The 15103-nt window shown below is 40.0% G+C and overlaps 1 protein-coding gene across 3 annotated transcripts in view; it reads left to right on the forward strand.

Moving 5' to 3' along the window:
* The window catches only part of TTC7A (tetratricopeptide repeat domain 7A), a 189835-nt gene that overhangs the window by 43569 nt on the left and 131163 nt on the right, over nt 1–15103 (forward strand). For all 3 annotated transcript variants that reach the window (XM_083370776.1, XM_083370778.1, XM_083370777.1), the window contains exons 9-10: nt 1193–1330; nt 1563–1646. In XM_083370776.1, the coding sequence (XP_083226902.1) occupies nt 1193–1330; nt 1563–1646 (222 nt within the window). The remainder of the gene's footprint in view (nt 1–1192; nt 1331–1562; nt 1647–15103) is intronic.

Here is a 15103-nt window from a genome sequence, read left to right on the forward strand (position 1 = left end):
ACCAGACAGTTACCTCTATCTTTCAGAATTATGTTATAAATTAGTAATATATTGTCTCTCAATCAATTTTATTTCTTCACTGGGTTTTTTTCTTTTGCTGAAATGTTAAATAATGAAATTCAAGAAGAGGATATAAGATGAAATGCTGTGCAGATGGTGTATATAAAACTATAAGATAGTAGATAAAAATTAACCACTTTTAATTTTCTTGGCTCTTGCTGAGCTAAATGGCCTCCAAAATATCTCAGAGCTGCTGGCAGAAATGACCAGCCCAGCCACATAAATTCCATTGCCACAGTGGTTACGGCCATCTTTCAGTAATAATAAAACTATGAACGCAAATTAAAAACAACCATCAGCCCTGTACTGAAAAACTCAATGAAAACAAATCCCAAGTAGTTGTTCACATGGGGAACAGATGTGTTCATCCAGGGACAATATAGATTTAGACACAGGTATAGTTGTTTTCCATTTGAACACTGCAACATTTGATCTGATATCTGCCTTTAACTCAGTAGTCATAAGTTCTGTACCCCTATGTTAAAATTATATTCAGTGGTTGATGCCTTTGAGTATCAGTTGCTGAGGAACAGCAGTGGGAGAAGGTTGTTATACTCCATCCTGTATGTGGGCTTCCCAGAGGCTGCTGTGGGAAACAACAGATTGGGTTCAATAGGCTCTGGATTTAATCCAGCAAGGTTTTTATTTCACCTTTATTCAAATGTAGTTACTATTTTGGGACCTCTTTCTGACTTGAGGGATTTCTAGAGTGGCATATAACCTTGCAAATATATATGTTTCTATTTCTGAAACAAAAACAAGTGTGAATTTGAAAAGGACTATTGTAGAATAAAACAACCCTAAGACACATAGACTAGGAGCATTAAGTATTGCATAGAGTAAAATGATGTGCAAAGTAAGAAATAATAGGACTAAAGTGTAGGATAATTATGTTTAAATGTCAGTTCGGAAAACAGCAGACATTGCAAAAAGACTTTTATGATTATTATTATGTTCACTTTTTTCACTATATATGACAATAGTGTTGCCTGGCCTTTCTTTGTAATCTGCCTTTTTGAAATAGTCTTGGAAACATCATTTGGTACTATGTTTCCTTGGGCCCATATAGAGAGCTGAAGGCCTTTCTAAGATACGTTTGGTCCTCTTTTAAAACATTTGAATTCATTCTCAGGCAAACCAGGATGCAGTAATCAGCCGAGCTCCTGATCAGAAAGATGATCGAGCCATCAGTCTCCAGAGTGCATCAGCAGTTTATGATCTTCTGAGTATCACTCTAGGCAGAAGAGGACAGTATGTCATGCTTTCTGAGGTATTTATTTATTTATTTGGTGCCAACCAACCCCAGAGTGGCTTATGCTATAATAAGCAAAATATAAAACAATATAATAAAAGCAAAACCATACAACAGATGAACCAGACTAGAAAAGAAGGAAAGACATGAGAAAGTGAATCCAGCAATGTGTGTGTGTGTGTGTGTGTGTGTGTGTGTGTGTGTGTGTGTATATGTATATGTAAGTATAATCTATACTTTTTCTCCCCAGTGTTTAGAACGAGCAATGAAGCTTGCATTTGGTGAATTTCATCTCTGGTACCAGTTAGCTCTGGCCATGACATCTTGTGGCAAGGTAAGACTTAAACAAGCAAACAGACTATTATATAGATTGTTATCTGTATTTGAAAACAAAATGCAATCTGAAATATAATATATTGCTATAATCATGCAAGTGTATTAGTTCTCCTTTTCACATTTTCCCTATTTAATATAGTAATAATTTTTAACAATGATAATTCTTTTTGAATATAGATGCATTGATTGTCTAATAGAGATAACCAAAAGTAAGGCAGTAGGTTCTACATACTCAGAGAACACCCACAGTATACATTTATTCTATAGATAGTATGAAAATGTGTGAAGTAAAGAAAATGACAAATAATTATTTTTTTTTAAATATGATGAAAACAAACCTATTAGCTTTGGTCCCAAAGCAGGTTTTTTCTTATTTAAAAGTCTACCAGAAATCTCATAATAATCCACCTTCAGTTACATCCTTGAAATTTTCTGCTTTTGTTGTTGAAGAAATTGGACTCAAAAAGCCTTGCCAATGTATGAAGATTACCTAATGATCAACCAAAAGATTTAGATGTTCTTCTATCTAGATCTCTTTCAAGTTGATTCCTAAACTGATGAAATATCCTAGAATTAAGTGACACTACATTAGTGTATTATTATTAGGACTATATACAGTAAAGCTGATAATAAGATCTATACAGCAATGGAAAATCTAAATCTGGAGGCTGTGAGGTCTTGATATCTAAAGATTTTTAAGAGCAGCTAGATTGCCACTTCTCAGGGATAGTTTAATTGGTTTTCCTGCACATTGAAGAAGATGTAGCAACTCAGTATTTCTCAACCGTGGCAATAAAGTTCGCACTTCATAAAGTTGCCAAGGTTGAGAAACATTAAATTAGATGATACTTGTGACTCCTTTCAACTCTAGAATTCTATGAAAGACTCTGGCAGAAAAAAATGTCCTTCTTCATCTGATAATGTTTCAATCCTACTTCCAAAATGTTTCTAAGAGAGTCATACTATACTCAACAGGGAGAGATATAATTGGGAGAACTGTGGAAATTACAATTTTTACTAAGCACCATGATGCCAGAGGTTCAGGGTTAAGGGAAGGGAATGATCAGCAAAGATAATCTTATCTGGTGAAGCCACTAAATAAATATATGTGTCTCTGTGTGTGTTTGTGTGTGTGTGTGTGTAGAAAATTGCCCAGGAACACAGCCAAGTCCAAACTTCATTAAAAATAAGATCTTACATCTGAGGTTTACTTTCATATTTGTAGTGCTGAGAATTGGACTCATAAATCTGTGATTATCACAGAAACACTGTTTGATGAGTCCTTTTATTTCCCCAGACACCTTCACATTTTGAAAATAAACTTATTCTTTTAAGTATCAGCAGAGAATCTCTTGATCTATATATATTGTGCTCATTACTAAACAAGATTGTTCTGATTCAACATTCCATTCTGCTTATCTTTCACTTAATAAAATAAAATATTTCATTTAAAATATTAAAACTATTAAAATGACTTTATTTATTTATTTATTACATTTATTTGCCAACCATCTCACTGTGAGGCGACTCTTAATGGAAATCCATCTTGCTGTTCAACATTTCATTTCATTTCATTTATTAAATTTATATACCGCCCTTCTCCCGCAGGACTCAGGGCGGTGAACAGGGCATATATAAATAGAAAATACAAAAAAACATATTAATGAAACATCAAGGTGGTTTTTAACAAGATATATGTATATTCATATATCCAACTAAAGCTTCAGGTGACCCATGAACCAATCTCTGGTATTTTTCCTTGGCCATGTTATCATCTAAATGAACTGTTTCTTCCAGGTCAGACAATTATGTGGGGTAAAGTAGCGAGCAGAACTTGATACCAAGCTGAATATTGCATAGTAACGAGCTAACTTAATAATTACTATACTTATGTACTGATTGTCTTCCACATTGGGAGTGAGGAAGGAGAAACCCAATTAAGAGCTGACAGTATATTCAGCAGAATTGGGCCACTGAAAAGTGGAATCCTCTAAGCAGCTGAAAGGTTGAAAGAGGGCACCATCTTAAAAATGAAGACGCTATGGCTGTCTGCTTCTGTTGATCTGCCCCAAGAGAGAACCCCATGTTTGCCTCATACTGATCAGTGTTCTAGTGGTGCAAGCCCGTCATTGGACTAGCACAGTTCTCTATTAGTCAACAGATAGATCAGATTGTTTCCTAGGCAGGATTTTAATGCATAGTAACTTTTGCGTCCAATGGTATTTTTAGATCATTTTAATTTCTTGTTTAGGTTCTGCAGAAATTCTTTTTTTCATACAGATGCAAATAGTCCTTGACTTACAACTACTCATTTAACAATGGTTGGAAATTACAATGGCCTTGGACTTATGACCCATCCTTGAAGTTATGATTACTGCACCACTCTCATGATCACATGATTGAATTTAGGCACTTGGCAGTTGGTTCACATTTATGAGGATTGCAGTGTCTTGCCATCATGGAATCATGATTTGTGACCTTCCCAGCTAGCTTCCAACAAGGAAGCCAGGTTCAGTTAATGTCCATGGTTAAAAAAAGGTTATAAAATTTTATACAGTCACATGATCTTACTTTAAGATTGCACTGACTTGTGTTGAAAACTCCACTCCCAACTGTGTTGTAAATTGAGGATTATCTTGACTATGAGTAATCATTCATTTAATGACCATTTAAAGTTATGATGGTACTGAAAAAAGTGTCTTATAACTCCTCCCCATATTTACAATTGTTGCAATGTCCCCAAGATCATATGATCAAAATTTGGATGCTTGGCAACTGCCATATATTTCCAACAGTTGCTGCATGCTGAGGTCACATGCTCCCCATTTATGACCTCTCCAAGGGGCTTCTGACAAACACAGTTTGGGGGATGCACCAGACAGATTTTATTCTTCACCAAGGCATAGAGACATGTATAAATATGATGAAGATGATAATAAAATGATGATATAATAATGATAATGATAATGATAATAAATGATGATGATGATGATGATGTTGGAAGGGATCTTGGAGGTCATCTAGTCCAATCAAATAGCAAAACAAATATATGAAGGAAGAATGAATACTACAAGTGGAAGGAGAAAATAGGAAATTATGACTGGATGGTATTTATGATTGGATTTATGATCCAATTATGATTGGATTATAAGACGTACGTAATGTCTGGACATCATGGACATAAGGATGGTTGGTAAGGATAGGAAGATACTAAGAATTACAGTGATTGATATTTCTATAAATTATATTTAGCTATTTTTTCTTATACCATGTTTTAATTTATTTAATTTATTATTTCTATAATTTCTTATTCCCTTTTTCTCTTTGCATAACATTGCTTACTGCAAAAGAGAATAGCTTCAGGCATGTATGTAAGTCAAATGCAAATGTGTGGGTGAAGTCATATCTTTCTTTTTAAATATACTACTAAGTATGGCGGGGATCTTTATGTCACTATATTCCATATTAGGGCCGACAGGACATGTGTATAACTAATATATTTTGTATTTGTATAAATACAAATCAGACAGCTAGAAAGAGAAGAACACTTAAAAACTAAACTAATAGAAACTTAATAACTTCAATGGGATCTTTATTTTTTTCAAAAAAAGAAAAGAAAAGGCACAATGGAGGGCACAAGAATGGGAAAATAAAGTGGCCTTGTTACAAATGGATTTGACCGAGCCTAGAGAAGTACTTTCCACCATTCTGTTCAACAAGCACAGCTTAAAGACAGAGCTAAACATTTGCTTTTTATGCTCAATTTTTTTTTACTTGACACAGGCTAGCTTGGAGAATCCATTACTGGAAATATTTAAAAAGAAGTGGACATCATCTATCAAAGATCCAGCATTGCTGGAGTTGACCACTGAGGTTGATTAGATGATCACCAAGATTTATCCTATCTATATACCTATATAAATGTATAACTCTAGGAGATAATTATAAGAGCCTTGGTGGAGCAGTGGGCTAATGCCTCCTTAAGTAACACCAGCTGCCTGCAATTAGTGCAGGTTCGAGTCCCACCAGGCTCAAGGTTGACTCAGCCTTCCATCCTTCCGAGGTAGGTAAAATGAGGACCCAGATTGTTGGGGGCAATAAGCTGACTTTGTAATAATGCCGCTTGGGGTGTGTGTGAAAGCCCTAATAAGCAGGCATATACATAGAATGAAGGCTACTGCTAAGTTTGTAAAGCCGCCCTGAGTTTTCGGAGAAGGGCGGGATATAAATGGAATTAAAATAAATAAAAAATAAATAATATCCCTGTATTTTTCAATAGATACTGCATTAAAAGTGAAAGAGGTAGTGACTGTTATTTCTTCTTCCAGGCCCAGCCTCAGTTAGTCACTTGCTTAGAGTACAGATACACTTCATTTCTCAACTGCCTCATTTACCAATCATTCACAGTTAGGACAGTGATGAAAAAATAACTTTACAACCAATCTTCACATCTACAACCTCCACAGGCCTTTAAGCAAAGGAAAGCTGAAGTAAGATCATAAGCACAGTTGTGGTTTCATTTAGTGACCACTTGCTTAATGACTGAGTTGCTGGTCCCAGTTGTAGTATTTCTTATTATATCTTCCAAATGCTCAAAGCTACAACTCCGATCATCCCAGCAATCATGATCACTGATGCATGGAGTATATGCCTATAAGGAACCCTAAAACTGTTTTGTTAAATCTCTTCATATTAGTATTCCAGGGCTAACCAGAAAGTCAGTATCGGCAAGATCCAGGTAATTTTCATTTTATTTGAATGAGAAATCAGTCAGATATCTTGAGTCATAGTATGCAAACATATTTGAGAAATCTAAAATGAAATAATGTGACAATAATAAGGTTCAAATTTGTTGTTTTTTTATGAATTCATTGGAGGGCTTTTGGAAATCACTTTTGGTAAGAATAATAGTGACACATAGAACTGTAAAATAATCCTTTTAAGATTATCTACTCATAACTGCTATTCCTATGGTGTTATTAGAATGATAATAGCAATAATAAGACTAATGATAAACTGTATTTTTAATAGTAGCTGTTGGTCATGTATTTACCCAGCCCATGATATCTTAAGCAGGAAGAATGCGCCAATGCATAGTTTATCAGCATAATAAATTGTTATCAGCTGTGTTGATGAAGATTCTGAATCATCCAGATATTGTTGTCTGCAAGTTGAATCATGGCAACTGGACTTCTCTTTCTGTTTGGTTTGAATCGTTGCTTATCTAAGTAACTTCAGTCTCTGAAGCAGTGAAATCAAAAAGAAAAAAAAGTCCAGTTGCCATGACTCAAGTCCAGTTGTCATGTTCTCAATTGTACAAAGTGTCAAGGCTATTCTCTTCTAGCAAAGGAGATCAGCTTGAAAAGGATGGCAATATCATTCCCAGTTATACTGAGTAGGACACTTGTGTTCTGTCAGGGACTCTTCCTTACATATCCTGTCTGTGTCTAATTCAGGAAGAGACTGGCTATACCATTACATAACCGGGAGGTAGCTAAGGTGGAAAAGTGGATAGCACTTCATTTCCAACAAATTTGAACCAGTTGTTATTGTTGTAGGGTTTTTTTTTCTGATTTCTTCTTTGTGCAGAATTTTTTTGAAAAATTTCCAGTGATTCTGTGGGAGAAGCCAGGAAGTTGGCAAGAAGGAAAAGGGGGAGGACCTCAAAAAAGGCAAGTCAGCAGAACTAATTGGCATCTTTGTGGATAATTGACAAGCAGCAAAATCTCAGGAAGGGTAAAATTTGCTGAGAGGTGTGAAATTGAGGAGGCAGAGCAGACGTGAATATTTCTAACTTGGTCCACTGTTCTCTGAAACATCAACCTACCAATTTGGTAATGTTTTAATTCTGTCTCATTCTAATTACCTTCATGATTTCTGAATGTTAAATTTGGACATTGCAGCAGAGAAATTACATATCTGGTGCTGTTTCATTTAAGATGTTGTTAGTTGCGAAGTCATGTCTGACCCATCGCAACCCCATGGACAACGTTCCTCCAGACCTTCCTGTCCTCTACCATCTTCTGGAGATAAAAATGAGTAAAAACTGATATGATAGATGTTTATAAAATGATGCGCGGTATGAGCAAATAGCTTCTCTGCTTTCTAATCACATTAGAATCCAGGGTCATCAATAAAACTGAATGGTTGGAGATTCGCAGACAAAAGGTGAAAAAAAATTCTCACAGAGCATAAACTACATAGATATAGTGATAACACCAGTTTAGCTTTAAAATGGAACGGGACAAATTCATGGAGGATTGTCAGGCCCAAAACCAAAACACTTGGTGATTCCTCACAGCTAAGTTCTTTATTGTTTCACATCTGTAGACAAAGTCTTGCCAGACTGAGGACTCTACTATCTGCATCTTCAAAATACTCTTTGAATTATTAAGGAAGGACTGTCTTCACTCTCTTTCTCTCACATGTATTATCTGGACTAAGTTGCCTCTTGCTCCTCTGGAATGGACTCACTTCCTTACTGCATTCCATCACAAGGATAATCCTATTGATAGCAACATGGTGGCATAACTATTACCTTCAGGAGAATGGTTCCATATTCTAATATAGGAGCCGTGGCCAGGGGGGCTTTTTCCCAGGTTCGCCTGGTACGCCAGTTGTGGCCCTATCTGGACCAAGATGCCCTACGCACAGTCACTCATGCGCTCGTGACCTCCCGGATAGACTACTGCCATGCTCTCTACATGGGGCTGCCCTTGAGGACCACACGGAGGCTTCAGCTGGTGCAGAATGCAGCCGCACGAGTTGTGATGGGAGTCTCCCGATACTCCCGTGTATCTTGAGCATGTTATCTGGACTGAGTTCGACCCTGTTTCTCCCGATGACGTGGACAGGATTATGAGGAGACTGAGCTCCATCACTTGTTTACTGGACCCGTGCCCCTCCTGGGCTGGTCTATGCGGCTCGGGAGGAGACACAAGGCTGGTTCCAGGCAGTAATAACTGCTTCCTTGAAGGAGGGTATCTTCCCCGCTGCCTTGAAGGAGGCGGTGGTGAGGCCCCTCCTCAAGAAGCCTGCCCTGGACCCGGCTGTTTTAAATAACTATTGTCCGGTCTCCAACCTTCGCTTTTTGGTGAAGGTTGTTGAGAGTGTGGTGGCGCATCAGCTTCCTCTGTTCCTGGAGGAAACTGATTATCTGGACCCGTACCAATTGGGTTTCAGGCCCGGGTACAGCACGGAGACAGCATTGGTCGCACTGGTGAATGATCTCTGGCGGGCTCAGGACAGAGGATGTTCCTCTGTCCTAGTCCTTTTAGATCTCTCAGTGGCTTTCGATACCATCGACCATGGTATCCTACTGCGGCGTCTCAGTGGGTTGGGAGTGGGAGGCACTGTTTTACGGTAGTTCTCCTACCTCCTGGGCCGCTCACAGTCGGTGTTGACGGGAGGGCAGAGGTCCGCCCCGAGGTCTCTCGTTTGTGGAGTCCCTCAGGGGTCAGTCTTCTCTCCCCTCCTGTTCAACATCTACATGAAACCGCTGGGTGAGCTCATTCGTGGTTTCGGGGTGGGGTATCATCAGTACGCTGATGATACCCAACGTTTTCTTTCCACCCCGAACCAACCCAGTGATGCACTCGACGTGATGTCCCGTTGCCTGGAAGCGGTCCGGGTTTGGATGGGGAGAAACAGGCTTTGACTCAATCCTGCCAAGACTGAGTGGCTGTGCATATCGGCATCTCGGATAAACCAGGTTGTTCCACCACTAATGATGGGGGGTGAGGTGTTACCCCCCGTCGATAGGGCTCGCAACTTGGGCGTCCTCTTGGATTCATGGCTCAATTTTGAAGATCATATAGGAGCCGTGACCAGGGGGGCTTTTGCCCAGCTTCGTCTGGCGCGCCAGTTGCGGCCCTATCTGGACCAAGATGCCCTATGCACAGTCACCCATGCGCTTGTGACCTCCCGGCTAGACTACTGCAACACTCTCTACATGGGGCTGCCCTTGAGGACCACTCGGAAGCTTCAGCTGGTGCAGAATGCAGCTGCGTGAGTTGTTATGGGAGTTTCCTGATACTCCCGTGTAATACCTCTTCTCTGTGAGCTGCATTGGCTTCCAGTTGCCCTCCGGGTGAGATTCAAGGTGCTGGTAATGACCTATAAAGCTCTAAATGGCTTGGGTCCGGATTATCTAAGGGAACACCTGCTGCCGGCATCAACTTCCCATCGTCCTGTGCGCTCCCACAGGGAGGGCCTTCTTAGGGTACCACTGGTTAAGGAATGCCGGCGGGTTATTCCCAGGGGAAGGGCGTTCTCTGTGGGCGCGCCGGCCCTTTGGAACCAGCTTCCCACGGAGCTTAGGACTGCCCCCGACCTTCGCTCATTTCGTAGGGACTTGAAAACTTGGTTTTTTGAGCTGTCTGGCCCAGACTGAGGGGTTTTAATTATTTAATTGATGGGGTTTTAGTTAAGTTCAGGGATTAATTTAATCTTAGTTTTAATCGATTTTAATTGTATGTGATGTATTTTAACTTTTAATTTTCCCTGTAAACCGCCCTGAGTCCTACGGGAATAGGGCGGTATATAAATTTAAATAAACAAACAAACAAACAAACACCTCTTCTCCGCGAGCTGCATTGGCTTCCAGTTGCCCCCCGTGTGAGATTCAAGGTGCTGGTGATGACCTATAAAGCCCTAAATGGCATGAGTCCGGATTATCTCAGGGAGCACCTGCTGCCAGCATCAACTTCCCATCATCCTGTGCGCTCCCACAGGGAGGGCCTCCTCAGGGTCCCACTGGTTAGGGAATGACGGCGGGCGATCCCCAGGGGGCGGGTGTTCTCTGTGGGCGCGCCTGCCCTATGGAATCAATTGCCGGTGGAACTCCGGATCACCCCCGACCTTTGTTCGTTTCGCCGGGACGAATCTATCTGGCCTGGACTGAGGGGGTTTTAAGGTTTTTAAATTCTAATTTTAAATTTTGGGGCTATTGATTTAATTTAATTTTAATTTTTATATTGTATTGTTTTAATTTTGCTCTGTAAACCGCTCTGAGTCCTTCGGGAAAAGGGCGGTATATAAATTGAATTAAAAATAATAATAATATCAATATAGGAGTTATAGTGGGTTTACTCACCTGTTCTGCTTGAGGCCTTCGAAGGAGCATCTAGCTGGTCACTGTGGGAAAGGTGCTGAATAAGAGAGGCCTTATCTTGTGTTATATTGATGTTTAGCATTAGCCACTCTAATTGAAAATATAGGATCTGATTATCTGCAGTATGTTCTCTTGCTGCTTCTCTGTAAATCTTAATACAGACAGCAAAGAAGACAGCCTCACTTAATTGACCCCTAAAGTATTTTGTGGGCAACATGAAGAGGAGGATTTGCAAATAGATGCTCTGCTCTTGCCGATACCTTGTTTACTTGGAGGCTTTGCGTGGGTGAGAGAATCAAACAGTTCCTAGTTGATGTTTGCCATGCTATTACGATTTTGGCAAAGAATATTCTACAGAAAAAGTATCATGAGGTTTCTATTTTCTCTGCTTATTTCACTTTCAACTCCTAGCTTTATTAAAAAATATAGCATTATACAAAATTGAGGAGCTACACTGAAATTTAATATAGTTTGACAGAGCAAGTTGGTATTCAGAGACTGCGACAGAAGTTTTGCTAAAACAGCTTTAAAAACTAACAAATGTATTATGGCATATGCTTTCATGGATAGAGTACACTATAACAGATTCATGATGTCTGCTCCTCAGCTGCTGATAGGAGTGTGCATGTATGCACATCTACATTCACTGGACAGGAAAGTTATCTATAATAAGAAAGCCAGTTTGGTATAATGCCTAAAGCACCAGATTGGAAAATGGGAGACCGTGAGTTCTAGTCCTCTCTTAGGCAAAAAATCAGCTGGGTGACCTTGGGCCAGTCACTCTCTCTCAGCCCTAGGAAGGAGACGAGTAAACCACTTCTGAAAATATTTTGCCAAGAAAACTGCAGGCACTTCCCTAGGCAGTTGCCAGGAGTTAGTATTGTCCAAAGAGGCTCTCAGGGTCATGACTATACAACGAAGGTGCACAGAATGCTGTTACCTTCCCACCAAAGTGGTACATTTTTATCTATTTGCATGGCTTTGAACTTCTAGGTTGGCAGGAGCTGGGATAAGTAATGGAAGTTCAATCCATCAAGAAGTATTGGTCTTGAATTGCCAACCTTCCAGTTGAACAGTCCAGTGTGTTAACAGCTCAGCCGTCGTGGCCCCAGAAATCAAAAACTAATATGCATATATACATACAACAAACATTTTGTTACAACAGGAAATGTAATGTGTGATTCTCCATATGCTGTTGATTTCAAGCTCTTATTCTAGAAATGAGGTAGGTGGGATGTTGAGTGTTGTAATTCACTTGTGGGAAGCCACAACTTCCCCACCTATTAGATTTGTTTTGGTAATTAAATAAATTTGATTTTGTCACACGCACACACATGCACACACACACACACACACCACCCTCCCCCGCTTAGAACAGTCCTAGACTATATACAGCTTTAGGCCTGGAAAAGGGAAAGTTGGATTCACATCCTCCTATTCAAATCTAATCTGACCATACAGGTAGTTCTCAACGTATGACCACAATTGAGTCCAAAATTTATGTTGCTAAGCGAGATAGTTGTTAAGTGAAATTTGCTCCATTTTATTACTTTTCTTGCCACAGTTGTTAAGTGAATCACTGCAGTTGTTAAGTTACTAATAGGCTTGTTAACCCCTTCATGGATTACTGCCTTGTCATGGTGAAGGGGCTTGTGTAATTCAATGAAGCTATGAGCTATGCCGTGCAGGGCCACCCAAGACGGAAAGGTCATAGCAGAGAGTTCTGACAAAACGTGATCCACTGGAGAAGGAAATGGCAACCCACTCCAGTATCTTTGCCATGAAAACCCTATGGACAGTACCAAAAGGCAAAACGATATGACGCTGGAAGATGAGCCCCTCAGGTCGGAAGGCGTCCAATATGCTACTGGGGAAGAACAGAGGGCTAGTACTAGTAGCGCCAGAAAGAATGAAGCGACTGGACCAAAGCCGAAAGGACGCTCAGCTGTGGATGTGTCTGGTGGTGAAAGGAAAGTCCGATGCTGTAAAGATTTTTTCTCCATAGGAACCTGGAATGTAAGATCCATGAATCAAGGAAAGCTGGATGTGGTCAAACAAGAGATGACAAGACTGAACATTGACATCTTAGGTATCAGCGAACTAAAATGGACAGGAATGGGTGAATTTAATTCAAATGACCATCAGGTATACTACTGTGGACAAGAATCCCTCAGAAGAAATAGAGTAGCCTTCATAGTCAATAAAAGAGTAGGAAAAGCAAAACTGGGATACAGTCCTCAAAATGACAGAATGATCTCAGTTCGAATCCAAGACAAACCATTCAATATCACAGTAGTCCAAGTCTATGCCCCAACCACCAGTGCTGAAGAGGATGAAATTGACCGGTTCTATGAAGCCCTACAGCACCTTATAGAACTAACACCAAGAAATGATGCCCTTATCATCATGGGGGATTGGAATGCTAAAGTAGGAGGCCAAAAGATAACCAGAATAACAGACAAGTTTGGCCTTGTAGTACAAAATGAAGCAGGGCACAGGCTGATAGAATTTTGTCAAGAGAATACGATGGTCATAGCAAACACTCTTTTCCAACAATCCAAGAGACGGCTCTACACATGGACATCACCAGACGGTCAACACAGAAATCAGATTGACTATATGCTCTGCAGCCAAAGATGGAGGAGCTCTATACAGTCAGTAAAAACAAGACCAGGAGCTGACTGTGGCTCAGACCATGAGCTTCTCATTGCAAAGTTTAGGCTTAAACTGAAGAAAGTAGGAAAAAGCACTAGGCCACTCAGGTATGAATTAAATCATATCCCTGTTGAATATACAGTAGAGGTGACAAATAGATTTAAGGAATTAGATCTGATAGACAAAGTGCCTGAAGAACTATGGACAGAGGTTCACAACATTGTACAACAGGTAGCAACCAAAACCATCCCAAAGAAAAAGAAATGCAAGAAAGCAAAATGGCTGTCTGAGGAAGCTTTGCAAATAGCTGAGGAAAGGAGGGAAGCGAAAGGCAAGGGAGAAAAAGAAAGATACGCCAAATTGAATGCAGAATTCCAGAGAATAGCTAGAAGAGATAAGAATGCCTTCTTAAATGAACAGTGCAAAGAAATAGAAGAAAACAATAGAATAGGGAGGACCAGAGATCTTTTCAAGAAAATTGGAGAGATGAAGGGAACGTTTCATGAAAAAATGGGCATGATAAAGGACCAAAATGGCAGGGACCTAACAGAAGCAGAAGAGATTAAGAAGAGGTGGCAAAATTACACAGAAGAACTATACAAGAATGAGCTTAACGTCCCTGATAATCACAATGAGGTGGTCACTGACCTCGAGCCAGACATCCTAGAATGTGAAGTGAAGTGGGCCTTAGAAAAGCTGAGCAACAACAAAGCTAGTGGAGGTGACAGTATTCCAGCTGAGCTATTCAAAATCTTAAAAGACGATGCAGTAAAAGTGCTACACTCAATTTGCCAGCAAATTTGGAAAACTCAACAGTGGCCACAGGATTGGAAAAGATCAGTTTACATTCCAATTCCAAAGAAAGGCAGGGCCAAAGAATGTTCAAACTACTGCACCATTGCACTCATTTCTCATGCTAGTAAAGTTATGCTTAAAATCCTACAAGCTAGACTCCAGCAATATGTGGATCAAGAACTACCAGAAGTACAGGCAGGATTTCGAAGAGGCAGAGGAACTAGAGATCAAATTGCCAACATACGCTGGATCATGGAGAAAGCTAGGGAGTTTCAGAAAAACATCTACTTTTGCTTCATTGACTATGCTAAAGCCTTCGATTGTGTGGATCATAACAATGTGGCAAGTTCTTAAAGAGATGGGTGTACCAGACCATCTTATTTGTCTCTTGAGAAACCTATATGTGGGCCAAGAAGCAACAGTGAGAATGGGACACAGAACCACTGATTGGTTCAAAATTGGGAAAGGAGTCCGGCAAGGCTGTATACTGTCGCCCTGCCTATTTAACTTATATGCAGAGCACATCATGAGAAAGGCAGGGTTAGAGGAATCAAAAGTTGGAATTAAGATTGCCGGGAGAAATATGAACAACCTAAGATATGCAGATGATACCACTCTAATGGCAGAAAGTGAAGAAGAACTAAAGAGCCTCTTGTTGCAGGTGAAGAAGGAGAGTGCAAAACCTGGGTTGAAACTTAACATTAAGAAAACCAAGATCATGGCATCCGGCCCTCTCAATTCCTGGCAAATAGATGGGGAAGAAATGGAGGTAGTGACAGATTTTATTTTCCTGGGCTCCAAGATCACTGCAGATGGGGACTGTAGCCAAGAAATTAAAAGACGCTTGCTCCTCGGGAGGAAAGCCATGGCAAATCTAGACAGCACACTAAAAA

Source organism: Vipera ursinii (assembly GCF_947247035.1).
Source record: "Vipera ursinii genome assembly, chromosome: 1".
Lineage (NCBI taxonomy): Eukaryota > Metazoa > Chordata > Lepidosauria > Squamata > Viperidae > Vipera > Vipera ursinii.